At 42.7% G+C, this 18,044-nt stretch overlaps 1 protein-coding gene across 5 annotated transcripts in view; it reads right to left on the reverse strand.

The window, feature by feature from the left end:
* Positions 1-7,998: 7,998 nt before the first annotated feature.
* Positions 7,999-18,044, reverse strand: part of LOC130570529 (gamma-aminobutyric acid receptor subunit alpha-1-like) — a 47,600-nt gene continuing 37,554 nt past the window's right edge. For all 5 annotated transcript variants that reach the window (XM_057360868.1, XM_057360870.1, XM_057360871.1 and 2 more), the window contains exons 9-10: positions 11,095-11,297; positions 7,999-9,649 (exon numbers count right to left, since the gene is read on the reverse strand). In XM_057360868.1, the coding sequence (XP_057216851.1) occupies positions 9,332-9,649; positions 11,095-11,297 (521 nt within the window). In that variant the 3' untranslated portion in view covers positions 7,999-9,331. The remainder of the gene's footprint in view (positions 9,650-11,094; positions 11,298-18,044) is intronic.

Genomic DNA, 18,044 nt, shown 5'->3' on the forward strand with positions numbered 1-18,044 from the left:
ACCTTCGCGAGGTTCTACAACCTCCGCGTTGAACCGGTGTCAGCCCTCGTCCTGCAGGGCAACAGGTAGGACCGGCAGCCTTTGGGCGTACGCCTGCGGAAGCCCTTCCCCCTTCGGGGGGAGTAGTGGCGATCCAGCCTCACTTATTTCCCCTCGGGGTAAAGAACAGGCATTCCATCCATCACTAAGCACCCTTCCAGGGGACAGGCTGGGCAGAGCAGCCCTTCCCCCTTAGGCCGGGGAACAGTTGAGTTATTCCCACATAGCTCTAACCGGACCTAGTGCTCCAGACATTGTAACACCCCCTCCGTGGGCTGTTCCGTCTGATGTATCCTCATGAATGGTTCCCACCTTGGCAACCCATGACCTCCCCAGGTGGACTCCCACCTTGCGGTTAACACCTGTCCGCACTTCTTCCCATGAGTTCTCCCCTGATGGTGAGACCATGTGGTGTCTCCACTATTCCTCCCTACGGTAGGTAGTGGCCTCTACAGCGTTTTCCCCCCCAGGGGGAATAATGCTTACCCAGTGGCCCGTACGGTGCCGGGCGGCTTCTCGCCATTTAGAGAATCAGGCCTCCGCCCGTGACGGCCGGCGTTAGGGGGCTTCCCAACTTTTTGTGGAAAGCTCTGGGTCCCCCTTCCTCTCCACTGGAAGGTCATAATTTCGCGCTAGCGTGTTCGTCTGACTCGCCCAGGCCAGTCAACGTCGCTCCGCAGAGATTGTGACGCGGCTCAGTGCTGTGGCGTTTTCCATAGGAACCCCATTCTGTCGGTTCGACACAACGTCGAGAGACCGACAGAAAGGGAACGTCTTGGTTACGGATGTAACCTCGGTTCCCTGATGGAGGGAACGAGACGTTGTGTCCCTCATGCCACAACACTGGCCGCCCACCCCAGCGGTCGGGGGAGGATGCTTTAGGCTCCTCAGACCAAAGGTGAATGAATGAGCACGCCGGCTTCCTTCTTATACCCGGACATCCGGGGAGGAGCCCGGCATGCAAATTTCATTCGCCAATTTTCATTGGCCTTTTCTAAATATTCAGAAGATGATAGGTTCTCAAGACAAACCCCATTCTGTCGGTTCGACACAACATCTCGTTTCCTCCATCAGGGAACCGAGGTTACATCCGTAACCAAGACGTTACTGTAGTAAAACCATGGTTTTGCCATAAGTAATCAATACACCAAAAAACATGGTTACTACAATTACAATCTTAATTTATTACACTAATTTCTCCTAAGAAAATGTATCATATTTTAAAAATGTTGGTTTTGTTCAGTTTGGCTTTGGGTTTTTTATCCCATCCTCCCAAAAAATAGATTTTTATTTGTTTTTCTGACACATTACTCTTCTAACACAATACTCTTGTTTTCCCCTAATGGAACTTGTCAGCTTTAACATTAGAGAATGACAGCAAAGAATAACTTGCAAAGCGAGCACCTTATGACATGTAGTAAGTTCATCAATCATGTGACAAACAGCTAGTTGTCAACTGTGATTTCGTTGTGAGCCTCAAAAACGTATGGCCACTTTGGTTATAGAATGCAACTGTCTATCTTTTTCATAACCCAAATGTTTTTTAACATAATCATATTTAGCACTCCTAAGAGCTGTGCTACTATATGAATGCAGCTATATTATTTTTCCATTTCTCCTACTGCCTCTATCCGCTCTCTATCTCTCTCCCCGTCTTTCTTCTGCTATGTGCCAAGGGTTCATTTGTGTTGAGTGGGACAGTATCTGAATGTTAATATCTGTTGTGCCACAATGAAAAACAGATAGCTTTTCCTTGAAATGAGTTAGCATGAAGACTGAGAGTGTGTGCCAAAGTAGCGCTTTCACTAGTGACTATCAGAAACTGACTTGGTATGCACAAAGCAGTAAACCTGGCATCCTTTCAAGGCTTACTACCTAATGAGCCCATTCCGACTGATCTTCTGGAAGTGCCAATGTGGATCATAGGTTGCGTTGTACCCTGTACTGTTAGGAGGGTGCCCCAGAGCAGGCAGAATTGTTTTGACAAAGTAGATTCAGTTAGGACCTGCCAGTACTAATGCTGCTGGAGAAATATTGGACCAGCTCTTATGTCAGCCAGAAAGCATGTTGCAAGAGGACACATGTAACCAAGAAATGGCACGGTCACCAGGTCTTCATTGATTTGGACAACACAAGAACTAGATATGCTAGCATCATGCTAAAATGTGTTAGCTTTGCATGTTGAGACATGTTAACGTCATGTTAAAACGTGTTAGTGTAGTGATGCTTGTGATAGGAAATGCGTCACAAGCATTAAATATGCAGCCAATGAATTGCTGCCTCGCTTTACTATATACCTGGTTGGTTATGCGTCCTGGGGTGCGTCATGGTAAAGGACCCGCCCCTTTCCTTTGCCATTGTGGACTATGGAGTGTAACGCTGGGCCACTGGGCGTGCCTTCGGGGCTCCCATTTGTCGGGCGTCACATACAACTGAGCTTAAGACATAGCAACAGCTAAAACAAGTGCTCGTATGAGTTTTGATTTGTCCTCGTGAGCATTTTGTCATATCGGGTAGGTAAATTGCTCGGTTAGATAATCTGAACTGCATGTTTGCAAACTGAGATTCTTAATACTTATTGTGTCTTAAAATAGGTTGGGTGAGCTCAGCCAGTGAATGTGCCTTCCCCTTCTACTATTTGCCCTCTGAGCCACGCTGCTGCCTTCTTGGGGGTCCAGTTACCTTGTGGTGTAGTGCGTTAGAGGATCTTGAGGTTTTTTTTATATTGTTATTATGATTTTGTTTCTTTCTTTTGTATGGTTTGACTATCTTATTTGGGGTTAGTAATTTGTCATTTTTGTTTCTTTTGTTTTGTTTCCTTACATTTGGTTGTGTTTGTATGTTTTCTTTGAGGTTTTCTTTTTTTGTTTGTTTGTTCTGTTCCAGTATTTGTTTCATTGATTAATTTTTCTTCTATGTTTTTGTTTTTTGTTGTAGGAGCTGAGTGCTTCCTGAGGTGGGCTGTTTCCTATTACACCACGTGGTATCCCTTTATTAAGGGCTATCTATTGCTGTGTCACTTTTGCCTTGCTGTGTCCTTTGTGATTCTGATTGGTGTGGTTTGTCTTGGTATAATTGGTGTCGTCCTCGTGTAGGAAGCCTCAGCCTCCTGTTTTTTTTTAACCAATTATCATTAATGTGGTCATTCTTTGGATTTTAAAATCCAAAGAATGGCCCAATTCTTGGCCAAATCATTTTAGTCCAATAAAAATATATTTTTTGTATGGTAACTCACACCACTTGCCTTTCCTTTTAAGTGGATTAGACTTGTGTGTTCTTATTCGGATTATTTTCCCCATTAAATTGGGGTGGCGTAGTCAGTACTAGTTCACCACCATGCTACATTAACATCATGTTAAATTATGATAGCTTATTGCTAAAATGTGCTAGCTTCATGCTAAAGCATGCAAAAGCATTTTAGCTTTGATAAATCATGTTAGCTTCAACCTGAAATATGCTAATCTCATCATGACACATACTAGATTTATGCCTAAATTTGTCTACCAACTTTACTATCTAGTTAGGTTAATTGTACTGTGTTTAAAATTTTCATCAAGGAACTGCTTTAAAATGCAACAGAACTCCACAATAATTTCTGAAAATCTAAACCATGACATCAAGCTGTTACTGCTTGTCAAACTAGGAATCATACTCCAAAGCATGATTTGTTTTAAATAATAATAAGATAAATATTCCAGAAATGTCCTGAAACCCCCCTGCTTAAGCAGCATTTTTTCACATCTCCAAATTTAAAAGGGCACAAAAAAGGTACGTGGTCAACTGTGATAAGGTGGGAGGTTGCATTAACCAAAAATCTTCCATCATTGAAATTTTTTAGCAGTTACAGAGAAATCTGAAGGCCATCCATCATTTTGACAGATTACACTGGGGGTAGCGAGATGGCAATCGCTTTTGAACAGCCAGAGGAGTTACACACCCAAATCATCTGCCCCCAAATTTTAGCTGTGGTCGCATCGCAACGCAAATGACAGTTTTGTGTTGCCGCACCAAGGAAACAAATCTCTTCAGCTTCGACTCATGTCTTTGAATGACAACAATGATGGAAGACCAAAGTGATACATTGTCATGCATAATGATAGAGCACATACTGTATCTCATATGCAGACACAGTGCAGTGTTTGGATTTAACTAATAATTTCATTAATAAATGCAGAGAAGTGGATGACGTAGGTTGGTTTCCTTCAACCCGAGAGCTGATACATCACATCCGTGACATTGGACTGACCGCACTTTACAAACCAGAAGAACAAATATTCACAAATGTTCAGTGCTTTAACCAGTGACCTCACACCTAGGAATCTATGACATTGATAGAAAGCAGCTCAGCCAAATCAGAAGTGAAAGAAAGAAAATGCAGTTCTTGTCAACTCTGTGTCAAGATAAATTGTCAGCAGAAGATGATGGTGATTTACTGTGTTGAAGATGGTATAGACAGGTCTGTTAGAATGAACAAATAGAAAAGGATAATGTGAAGGCTCTCTACAAAAAGAGCTTGTAATAAGCTCAATAAAAGGGAAGGAAGGAGGCAGGAAACGGCGAACATTCAACAATAAACTTTAATCAAAAATAAACAAACAAAAATCCAGCAGTAAAAAGGCCGGCAGCCACCTCACGGTCGACTGCCGGCCACACAAACATAAACAAAAGGTAACGTATGTCCGGGCCCGGTCCTCTGTCGTTCGTCCTTTCATGCTTCCGATCTCCTCCGTGAGAGATACGAGGCCGGTGTGACGCCCAACTGACACTCATTATCAATCGCGCCACCGGCCTCGCTTCCTCCTCCGGCTCTCGTCACGCCTCCCTCGTCACAGAGCTCTATATAATGTCTTTTTGAAACTGAATTGGTTGTATCTAGTTGTTCTGAGAATTTTGTGACCTACCTGTAAATGAAAATAAGTGGTTTATATGTTTTTACAACAGAATGAGCTGTTTGTTGTATTCCTGTCCATACAGTATATTGTGATATGTTGCATTCAATAAATTAAACTCTATACGTTGCAAGTTGTATATTAAAGTGTTTCTATTGATGACAGTACATATTTCTGATAACACTGATAATAGTCCAACTATCGTGATGCGAAAACCTGAACACCTGATCAGATACCTTTTGTAATGCTCTGTAAACTTACCAGTTATCTGTGTGCTTATGAGTGAGATGCATCGGAGAGAAGTAGAGAACAGCACTTTCCTTAAGATTAAAATACACTACAAGACTTTTGTTCAGATTTTGCACAGATTTTCAGTCTGGACTTGTTGCAGAAAGTCTGTGCCAGTCTGCAGATTTGATCAGTTAGTGCAGTGTATGATGTCTAGTTAAAAAAAATCTGTTCAGATTTTAAAAGTCTTGTAGTGTATTCCAGCCATTAGTTACTGTAGTAAATTAGTGCATGAACGATTTTCAGACATAAAATATATTTTGATAAATGTTTATATTTGTATTTTGTAAATGGTTTTGTCTGCATGTCATTGGGGACCAATGTTGTTTAGTTACCAATGTTGCAAATGTCTAATGTGTTAAATAATTAAATAATGTTTATTTTGTACCTGTCCCTTTAATGATGTTTTCTGCAGTTTCTGTATTGCATATGATACATAAAAGGTCGTTTTTGGTTCAATGCACAAGGATTACATGATTTTCTGTCTGGTTGACTGAAAAGGGTACTGTCCAGAGAGATTATAGCATGTGCTGCCTTGTGCCAGACACACATGCATACATTAGCAAACTTGAAGACTTTCTTCTTCCAAAATTGGTATCAATATTTCTTATAGACCGGATATTACATTGGATTGCATCTGCCTCACTGGAAATTTGATTGTTCACTGGAATTATTAACATTTAACAGGATGACTTCACATATTCTTCAAATTAAACTAAATAAACAATTACACAGCAGTTTTTAAATAATGAGTGTGTTACTCAAGACACTTACAAAACAAAAATATATGGCAATATATGAAATAATATATTTACATAGGCTACATCAAAATTAAGTGCTTATATTTTTCAATATCTGAAAAGCGGCAAATCATTATGTATTATTCAATATATTGTTATATTGTAATATAGTAAAACTGTATTATTCTATATATTTTCAGTTATTTATTGAAGATTTAATACATTGACAGTTAATATACAGGGTTAAAAAATAAGGGTCTTAAGGACATTAAGAGGCTTATTCAAAAAGTAAACAACAAATGACAAAACATGAATGAAATTTAACATTATTCAATTTCTTTGTCTTTTATTTTATGAATAATGAAAATAATCAATTTTCTACAGGGCCATAACATTAAGAAAGCAAACATTTACAAAGACGATCCAGTGTACAGAACAGCATAAATCATATTCTACCTCTGCACTTTGTGTTTCTGTTTGTGTCTGTCATATTCCTCCTTTAAAATGAATTTTTTATCAAGCATACATTTGTTTAAATGATTGTTTGTTTTTGCCCATGGCACATTTCCATAATGAAAAAAAATCACACTCACAATCTAGTATGTATTTGATCATCTGACATAACACAAATTTTAAATGCTTCACTAATACATAATACATAGATGATTAATCAATTAGATGCATCAAAATATAATTTGATTAATTTAGAATTAGTGAATTAAAATAGTAAATTAACTAAATTATTATTTTGAATCAGTCTTTACTTTATTGCCATATTGCCATGCCATCTGTATTACCCATCTTAAAGAAAAATGTCTTTTTTTAAGCAAAAACCCCAAAGCTAAGTAAGATTTTACAATATGTTAAAATGTTCAAGACACTGAAAAAAGTGAGAGTCTAAGTAATGTGATTCACAGCTATCCTTGCATAGCACAAAGCTGACTACAGAAATGTCAAATATGTCTATTATGTGCAAACTGCATAACAAGAGGTTGGTGCAAATAAAATATGTTGTGTGTAGAACAAGTATTATTTTGGAAATTTTCAACTGCAGTATATTGTAGCTATATATCTTTTTATATATTTTTCAACATGATATTACACATCAATACAAGGTAAGTATTTGAAATCGCAATAAACTCTCAATTGTACTGCCTCCAGCTGAATCCATACTGTCCGTTTGCGTACTATTTTTCACACATTTCTCAAAACAACTTGTCATTTGACCAAACCAAATATACAGGGTAATTTAACTTTTTTTTCCCCCAGAAACGTTCTTATCTAATAGTATGTCGTCAAGATCAATATTTTGTGTTTATTATTTGCAAAAAGAAAAAAGCTACTTGACACTGGAACTGTAAAAAAATCTTAAAAATACTACCAACTGAAGGGCAAAAGCATCATATATTTTAGGCATACATAGAGGTACCTTGAAATTGATCATAATGGTGTGCCTTTTTTTCATTTCGATCACAAAAAAGCCCTTGCTAATCTATATTGCTACATCCAAGTAACATATGTCAAAGCTCCTCATTTGAGAGGAAACCTTTTGTCAGTCTGAGTCCAAAAATAGAGACGATATTCTTTACCTTTTCAAGTTTGGTTTCTTTTCAACAGGTGCTTATAGAGCGACTGACATCATGCCACAAAAAATAAATTTGGCATTGTTATAGCACTACAAGACATATGTTTAGAACAGTGTATTCGCCTACATGGCTAATATCTAGACACGTTTTCCCTAGTTTTCATCAGCAAGCAGTCACAAAGATGTCTGTAATGAATATGTTTACTTTCTAATGGCATATGAGACAAAAGGCAGTGTGGCTGATACTTTCTTAGTGATGCTTTTGAAAAGTTACCCAGATAAACCCAACAAACAAGTATTTTAATGAGAGTGCCTTATAAGTACCTTTGAAGCTTGCAAGGCACTCTTAACCTTCTTTGACTCTCTCACTCAAATGTGCCCCTATGTGGATAGCAGCACATATAACCCTGGTGCCATTTTTATATCCCGTGTGTCACAAAAACCATTAACCAACATACAGAATAAAGAGTAATTTAATGCTAAATATAAAATCGCATTCCAACATCAAGACAATAGTTTACATTCTTTCTAAGTATCTACTGTAGTCCATCTTCAAAAATGTAAGTGTGCAAATGCACAAATATACTACTTTTCATTGATGTATATTTGCCATCAAATGTTGAATCCAAAACAACTGTCTAGTGGATCAAAAAAGAGATCACACACATATATATATATATATATATATATATATATATACACACACACACACACACACCAAATTGTCTCCATGTGTCACAGAACTTGAAACACAATAGTCTCTCTCTCTCTCGCTTTCTCTCTCTCTCTGTTAAGCACAAAGTGTTTGTACCTTGTAGTTACATTTAGCAAAGCTTAAAATTATATTGACATCTCTAACACTTTATATTTATATTTACATGAAATAGTAAGCTAAGATATACACAATAATCTTCATGAATTTCTCTACTTTTTTATTTCTATGAGTAAATGATTATTTTTCTTTTTCCCGTTTTATTGCTGTTAATGGAACCGTATTATAATATAAGATAAAATAATATCCAGAACACAGACCAAAGAAAGTGCAGTATAAGTCATCACATGACTGTGATTGTAGGTAGCATTGTTTAAATCAAGCTGTTGACTGGGTACAGAAACAGATAAGCTTCCCCCATGCAAACAGAATCATCTAAATACATAAACTCATAATGCAAAATATTAATTTAATGGTGAGTGAAACATATTACGAAGCCACAACAAATTCATTCACCAAAGATTCTGTCATTGACCTTCATGTCATTTCAAAATTGTATGCTGTTATTTTGTGCCCATTAGAAAAAGAACCTTTGCACAGTTCTTTTAATCCAACATTAATTGTGACTAATGAGTAATGATGCTCCAAAACGATTTTTAGAATATGGAATGCCTTTATGCCATTTATTTCTTCCAAATTCTTCTTGTGTTTCCATTAAAATATAGCAGCAGACAGGTTTAGAATGACACAAGGGTCGATAAATCATTTGGTCAGCTATTCCTTTGAGAAATAGAAGGGAACTATTATTAACTATTATTCTACGTGTGTTTGCAGATTAGCATTTTCTCAAGTATGATATATTGTGTCTGTGTATAGTGTATAGTATAGTAAGAGCTCCCTTTCAATGCAGTGATTTGTTCATAATGCAGACGTCTCTCATTCCTTTAGGAAGATGTTACATATGATATATTTCAAAATCGGAGATTGACTATCATTGAAACAAAACTGAGACAAATAGTTATTTTTTGTTATAGTAAAGAAAACAAAAACAAATGAAAGAAAAACAAAAGGGGTAGAATTAGTGGGGTTGTAGGGCACCCTGTATTTTGGGCTTTTTATTCAAGTAAGTTGCCCAGTACACCAGGTTAAAGGTTCCGAAGAGCAGCGGGAACGCTATTCTGGCAATCCTATCAATCTTGCTCACGCTGTTGAAGGTCTTCTTGGCCTCAGGTGGTTTGGGCTTGGGCTCTTCCTTGGGCTCGGTTGGGGGTGGGGGGGCACTTTTAGCAATAGTTGCCAAACCAGGGTCTCTGGCAATGTTGGCAGCAAAAGATGTGGCCGTTGCAGCGGTGTAGGTGTTGTTTTTCTTCAGTAAGGACTCCTTCTTCTTCTTTTGCTGCAAAGGAAGTCAAGAAACGTGCCATTGGATGTCACTAATGTAGGATTCTGCAGCTACACAACTCACATTTGTTTTAAAGAAATTATTCCTAAAGCATTTGCTTCCAACACACATAAATATTTCTCCCACAATTAAAATCCTGTCATTACTATTTAATTTATCTTATGTGGCCCTCATGACTTTCTGAGCTTGTATCACCATTTTTATTCTGTGGAACATAAAATGAGATATGTTGAAGAATCTCAGAGTTGTATTTTTCTCTGAAATCGAAGTGGGTGGTGAGTTTTACTCCAAACAGACGACAAACAAAAACATTAAAATCCAAATCTTTTGAACTTATATGATATTTTTGAACAGACAGTCAGTATTTGATGAAAACCTTTCCATTCACTGTATCTCTCAAACCACTTGCATTAAATAAATAATGAAAGGTGTTACACTTCAGTCAATAATAAGAAACAATAAAAAATAATTTTACGGACATTACACGTGTCACAAGGCAAGTGCCATGTTTTAAAGGTGTCATGTTTGGACACATGTAAATGCAGATACAGCAAAGATTTTCTGCAAATAACGACAGCATATTCAAAACACAAAGCTGTCACGGTCCTACCTTCTTGCTTATGAATTTCTAGTCATGTGGCAGGATCGGGACAGAGCCCTTAGGTTTTATGTGAGAAAGCCATGAGTTGTGTATGTTTTACATCTCATGTGTTTTCTCATGTCTCGTCATTGGCCCCGCCCCTCTCGTTTCATGTATTGCTTCCCTCTTGTGTCTAATGTTCCTCACCTGCCCTGTGTAATTATCCCTCGTTTGTCTTGCCTATAAATGCCCTCATGTTTCTTTGTCTTAGACTCGTGGATTGTACTGTTTATGTGCTATGTACCTCGTCCAGTGTTCCTGTTCCCAGCCTTGCCCGTGTTCTGTGAGTTTTGTGTTCTACCCTGTCGTGTTGTGGTGTAAGACGTTTGGTCGTGTCCTTTAGTTTAGTTTTGCTGTTCTTGTTTTTGTTTTGCCCCCACGTGGGAAGTCTTTTGTTTTATATATATTTCTTAGGTCCGTTTTCCCCCATTGAGGGTGTTTGTTTTGCGTTTTGTGTTTAATAAAATATCTGTTAACCCCTTAATCACTGCCTGCCTGCACTTGGGTTCTTCCCCTCCGTGAGTTGTGACACAAAGCTATCCTATGTCTTTGTGAGACCTTGAAAATATCAAATAAGTCACATATATTAAGTCACATAGACAAGTTTAATTGTATATTACATTTACTTTTTTGTCCCTGTCTGAGCTGTATTAATCATTGATTATAGGAAATTTCTTCAAAATAGGAAAGGACATGAGGGTGAGTAAATAATAACTGAATATTTTTACCAGCCAACCCTTTAACATTTGTATCCAATGTTAGCTTTTTTTCTCTTATTTGAGATGAGAAATGACTTTACCTTTTCTGGCACCACACTTTTCCCATCCCATGCGTAACCCCTCTTTGTGAAGTAGTTTACCGTGGCGAACTCAATGAGAGCTGAGAAGACAAAGGCATAGCAAACAGCAATGAACCAGTCCATGGCTGTAGCGTAGGCCACCTTGGGGAGAGAATTTCTGGCGCTGATACTCAGGGTTGTCATGGTCAGAACAGTGGTCACTCCTGCAATGTAGAAAGAGTATTCGGTTGTTAAGTGGTGACGTAAGGAATACCATTTCCGTGTCCAAGCATCTATTCATTTCAAGCGGGGCTACAGCTTAAACAGCTATTAATGACGCTGTTTACTCACATCGCATATTTAAAGGGGTCATATGGCGGAAGTATGTGTTTTTCTGTGTTTTTGGTGTGTTATAGGTTGCCCATGCATGTATTAGACACGTAAAATTGCACAAATGAAAGTGTGGGAACAAAAGATGCATTCTATCTAAAAGCGAATGCTCAACCAGACTTGCCTGAAATGCCTCATGTAACCACACCTCGGCGAATCTATGTAACTTCGTAACATTGTTTGACTAAGACCGCCCTAATCTACACTTAGTTAAGGTGGGCGTAATTGTAAATCTCATTGTATCATCTGTCAGTACAATTGCTTTGGAACCTGATGTTCCGAATATGGTAAGAGTTACATTTCTGTGAAATGCTTGCAGTATTTGACCAATCACTATGCACTGATGAACTGGCCAATCATACCACACCTCGCTTTTCAGAGCGATGAGCTTTGTAAAAAATCAGTGCGTTTCAGAGAGGCGGGGCAAAGAGGAGATACAAACATGCACAGTATGTGGAAAATACAATGTTTTTTAAACTTTAAATGGTGTATACACATTGCGTTACATCTAAAACAAACAATAATATTCGTTTTAGCCGTGCAATATGACTACTTTAAGCGGAGCATTTATTAACTCACAGTATACAGTCTCCAGGCTTATGGAATCTCCTACATCAATATTTGAATGATTTATGAAAAATAAATCACTGACTGGCCATGTGGGATTTCGGTACGAAGATAAATGTTAGGATCGTGATTTTCCGATAGTTTTACAGCTCGCCATGAGCGTAAATTAGCCTTTTTTGTTGTTTGCCTATAGCATCTTATTGAGCGTTTGGACCCGCAACAGTATATGACCTTCCATATATGGTGGTGCGTGACGTCAGTTTACTCCCTCTAGCATACCATTTACATTACAATTAATGTAAATGTATAATATTATGTACATTTACCCAGGGCTGGGAAAGTTACTTTTAAAATGCATTTCACTACAGATTACAAAATACATGCTTTAAAAAGTAATTTGTAACGTATTTCGTTAGATTACACAAGTTCTGTAACTTAATTTAAATACTTTAGAATACTTTGGAATACTGATAAGGTACGTAACACAAAGGGATCACCAAACAGAGGAATCAGTTTTCCTATGCATTTTATTTTAAACAACAGTAGTTCCCTTTCTGTGGGTCTCTCGACGTTGTGTCGAACCGACAGAATGGGGTTTGTCTTGAGAACCTATCATCTTCTGAGTATTTAGAAAAGGCCAATGAAAATTGGCGAATTAAATTTGCATGCCGGGCTCCTCCCCGGATGTCCGGGTATAAGAGGGAAGCCGGCGTGCTCATTCATTCACCTTTTGTTCTTCAGAGCCTACGCATCTGTTGAGCTTCTCTACGATCTTGTTGATCTTTCTTTCTGCTGGAATCTACGACGTGGACAGCGGACGGTCCCTTCCTGCAGTGACTCTCCCCTGGGCGTCTCGGCAGTTCCGGAGGTGTTCGAGCAAATTTCCTTTGCTAAAAGAGCAAATTTCTCCAGCGTGGCTTGTCCCGCTGTTCTCATGGGTGCAACACACTCATCGAGGAGGGGGACGGACACAATGCCTGCTTCCAGTACGCTGGGGCAGACGTTGTGGATACGTCCTGCCCGCACTGCGGGTGGTGACGATTCAGACGTTGCGTCACAGGTGGCTGTGTTCCCACGGGACTCAGCCACCACCTCGTTTGCTCCCCGTTCCGTGGCGGCAGGACTACGGCCCTGCCTTCCGCTATGGCAAGCAGCGAGGGTGAGATAAGGATTACTGTGAGCGATAATCCGCCAGCCACGGCTCACGGACCGTTCACACCTCATTTCGCTTGTCTGACCGTTCCCCAAAAAAGACGGTCCACCGTCTTATTCCTCAATCACGTATTCGGACACGATGCGTGATGATGAGATTCTCTTGGGACACTCGTTGAGGAGAGGGACGGACACAATGCCTGCTTCCAGTACGCTGGGGCAGACGTTGTGGATACGTCCTGCCCGCACTGCGGGCGGTGACGATTCAGACGTTGCGTCACAGGTGGCTGTGTTCCCACGGGACTCAGCCACCACCTCGTTTGCTCCCCGTTCCGTGGCGGCAGGACTACGGCCCTGCCGTCCGCTATGGCAAGCAGCGAGGGTGAGATGAGGATTACTGTGAGCGATAATCCGCCAGCCACGGCTCACGGACCGTTCACACCTCATTTCGCTCGTCTGACCGTTCCCCAAAAAAGACGGTCCGCCGTTTTTATTCCTCAATCACGTATTCGGACACGATGCGTGATGATGAGAGGTCTCTTGCAGCATCGGGGGGTGACGTACTGCCATCCGACTCCGACGATTCTTCGGGCTCCCTCCCTCGGGGGGTCGAGCCCAGGAAAAAGCGGATGTCGAGATGGGCCGCCGTGAGTGTTGGGTTGCAATGCCCGCACTGCCTCTCCCGGCGTTCGCGGCTGGCTACATGGCGCCTCGGGTTTGAGCGCGGCTCCACTGGGTTGGGCGATGTCCACACTTGTGGTCCATGAGAAACTGCTCTGGCCGAACCTTGCGCAGATGAGTAACTCCGAGAAGGTGCGGTTTCTCGATGCACCCGTCTTGCAAGGGGGGGGGCTGGTTGGTGATACTGTCGAGCCGCAGTTCTCGACAGTAAAGAAGCAGTCCTCCGTGCCGCGACTCGGCTGCCTCGGCCGTCGAGTCCCGTGCACCGTCTGCTTCCCAGCAGCCCTGGTCCTCTTCGACACCCTCTAGCTCTGGCGCCCCCCACTCAGGCAGCCCCCCCTGGAGGAGACAGCGAAGAGGAGACCATCGCCCCATCAGCAGCCGCGGCGAAGCGAAGCAGCCCTCATGGGAAGACCTCAGGGGGATCGAGGTCCGACCCCATTGGGCCTGACCCCAGCCACGTCGCTGGGAAATTGGATAGGGACGGATCCTGCCCCTTCTCTCCATCTGCTGGCACCCTCCGGGGGGCTAGCGCCCACTTACTCTCAAAAAAGAGTTTCCTCTCTCTCTGGGTTATCACAGCTGCTCCCACCCTCCGCACGACGGTGAATGGCAAACTCGACGTTGCGTCACGGCAAAACGCAATGTCGAGTATAAACACCAGCCCTCAGCACTCTCAGTCAGACAGTGCGTTGAGCTGCGCAGTCGCCAGGCAGGAAAAGCAGCATAGCCGATCTCCTCCCCGGGGGACCTCCCCCGCCAAGGAATCCGTACTGCTAGCCATCGAACCACCCCCCGGGTGGACGATGGATAAGATCGAAACTTTAGTCCCCCTGTTACATTTCTGGGAGCCTGGGCTTCCCAGACTGTCAGGCTGGCTAGGGAAGACGATCCGTCTTGGCTACGCGATCCAGTTCGCCTCACGCCCGACAAGTTTCAGGGCATCCGTTATACCTCAGTGAGAGGCTAGGATGCTCCCGTAGTTCGGGCCGAGGTTGCCACCCTTCTGGCGAAGGGAGTGATCGAGCCGAGATGTTCAACGGGTTTTACGGCCTGTACTTCACTGTCCCCAAGAAAGGCGGGGGGCTGCGCCCTATCTTGGGTCTGTGTGTTCTGAACAGGCACCTACACAATAGCTGCCTTTCAGGATGATCACGTAGAAGCGCATCCTGATGTCCGTCAGGTGTCAGGACTGGTTCATGGCAATCGACCTGAAGGACGTGACCTATCCTCCCTCGACATTGGCCTTTCCTACGGTTCGCGTTTGAAGGATGGGAATATCAGTACAAGGCCCTCCCCTTCGGTCTGTCCCTGTCTCCATGGGTCTTTACTAAGGTCGTGGAAGCCGCCCTCCTTCCCCTCAGGGAAGGAGGTGTGCGGGTACTAAACTATCTCGACGACTGGCTCATCTTGGCTCACTCTCGAGATCTGTTGTGTACACACAGGGACCTGGTGCTCCTGCACCTAGATCGGTTGGGGCTACAGGTCAACTGAGAAAAGAGCAAGCTCTCCCCGGTGCAGAGCATCCTCTTTCTCGGTATGGAACTCGACTCTGTCCCCATGACAGTGCTACTGACTTCAGAGTGCACCCACTTTTTCATAGGCTCCTGGGATACATGGCATCCTCGGTGGGGTGGAGACCCACGACGAGGAAGCCCGCACCCACCGGCCTCCCAGAGGCAGTGCGAACCGGCCTCCCAGAGGCAGTGCGACTGACTACAGAGCGCTCCCGATCAGTGTTGAACTGCCTGAAGCTACAGACAGTCAGCGGTCCCCCTGAAACAATTTCAGAGGCTCCTGGGATACATGGCATCCTCGGCAGGGGTGGTCCCCCTCGGGTCGATGCACATGCGACCACTCCAACACTGGCTACAGAGTCAGGTTCCTTGGAGACCGTGGCACACCGGCAGCAGGCGTATGGTCATCACGCTTTTCTGCCGACACACCCTAACCCCCTGGTCTCCCATGACCTTCTTGCGGACAGGGGTCCACTTAGGGATGCCTCCCTGCAGGTTTGGGGTTCCGTGTGCAACAGGCACGCAGTGTCGGGGTGGTGGACGGGCCCCCGCCTGCGTTTGCATTTCAACTGCCTAGAGTTGTTGGTTGTGTTACTTGCATTGAGGAGGCTACTACCTCTCGTGCAGGGCAAGCACGTGCTGGTCTGGGCTGACAGCACAGCTGCTGTGGCGTATATTAATTGGTGGTAGTGTTGGGCGATATTCAATATAATCAGATCGTTCTATCGCCAGCCTGTGGATCGCCGATACACGATAGTATCGAGGGGCGGGGCAATTACGCATTTATCTATGACAAGCTGGATTTGTGGACAAAAACAGAAGTGTATGTGTCTAGAAAATGCTCATGTGACTGCAATTAGCATTCTATCAGAGCTTAAATTCAGTGCAGTTGGCAACATTGTTACTTACCACCGCATAGGGTTGGATGGTGTACCGGTGCTACGGTAGCATCGCGATGCTAAATCTTCAAAATACCCGCGATGCCTCTCTATTTTTTAAATGGTAGTATCGTAGTACCGTAGTTAATGTTGCATATGTGCATTAATATTTATTTGAACACTTACATCTGCCTTTTTGCGGTGTTTATCTCCAAAATGAATGTGTGTTTTGAATTTCTCGGACAAGTTAATGATTCAAATTAGCGTTTTGAACGAGTTGGTTAAATGATTCACTAACTCAGTGGGAAATTGACGCCACCTACTGGCCGTTTTAGTTCTGCATTTAAAGTAAGCCTAATATTTCCCTTTATAAAGACTGCTGTATCAATTAAATTTGTCCCACATTTGAATTAGTTCCTACGTGAAAAATGATCTAGCGTACTTTAGTATTTACTACAGTAAACTACTAAAACTCATAGATACTAATGTTTTTGAGTCTTATCATAGTAAATATTTAAGTATACTACAGTATTTATAGTATTTATAAATGACTAAATGTAAATGTATTTGCTATAATTTATCCAATTACTACAGTTAATACAACAACATATTCTAGTGCAAAGTATAATACAGTTTACTATAGTAAATACAAAATGTTGAATCTAAATCTGTGTTTTTTGTAGAGATTTGAATTATATGGCACAGCATCGTGATACTACTTGGTGTCGAGATACTTCAGCTGGTATAGTATCATAAGACATGTTTATGGTACCGTGACAACCCTACCACCGCAACCTTTTAAACAAGAGAAAGTAAACTGTTGCTATAAGTCCATATCATTCATCCAAATGCGTCATTGATGCCCGCATGCGCTGTTATTACTTGATTGCCTAACGGGAACAACTCGTGCGGTGGTTTTAAACACTCACGCGCATAGCAATTCCTGCGAGGAAAAGCCCGAGGCGCGCGCATCACAAGTTTATCGTGCACTGAAAACTCAAAGCCCGCACATTATAAACTCTCTCTGGCGCGAGGAAAAGCCCGAGCCTCGCGCATCACAAGCTCTCTCGTGCACTGAAAACTCAAAGCCTGCACATTATAAACTCTCTCTGGTGCGAGGAAAAGCCTAAGCCGCGTGCATATATTGGCAAACAGCCAACTATCGTCTAGGGAATCAGCTATCGCCGATAGGTCTGAGGATCGTCGATACACGATAGTATCGTCTATCGGAACAACCCTAATTGGTGGCATTCGCTCACGGCAGCTAACATGACTCGCCCGGCGCCTCCTCCTCTGGAGTCAGCAGGTGATCAGTTCCCTGCGAGCCACACACATCCCAGGCGTCCTGAACCAGACAGCCGATGCTGTCTTCCCCTGGGGAAGTGGCACGTTACAGAATCCCAGGCAGAACCAGGTCTCCATGTCTGGACGGGACAAGGAGATCCTGAGTGACCCACCCCCGGTCTGGTTGGGACGTCACTCAGGCTAGGGCCTCGGCCACTGGGCGGCTATACGCCCATAAGTGGTGCCTATTCTCGTCCTGGTGCTCTTCTCGGCGAGAAGACTCGCGGAGTTGCTTGATCGGGAACGAGCTGTCCCTTCCTCAAGAGAGATTGGGGAGTAACCTCTCCCCCTCCACACTGGGAGTGTATGTAGCCGCTACGGCCGCTCATCATGACCCAGTTGCTGGGTAGCCTCTGGGACAGCACGACCTGGTCATTAGGTTCCTAAGGGGCTCGAGAAGGTGACCACCTTATCCGTGCTGGGTACCCTCTTGTGACCTAGG

Source organism: Triplophysa rosa, linkage group LG19, assembly GCF_024868665.1.
Source record: "Triplophysa rosa linkage group LG19, Trosa_1v2, whole genome shotgun sequence".
NCBI classification, from domain to species: domain Eukaryota; kingdom Metazoa; phylum Chordata; class Actinopteri; order Cypriniformes; family Nemacheilidae; genus Triplophysa; species Triplophysa rosa.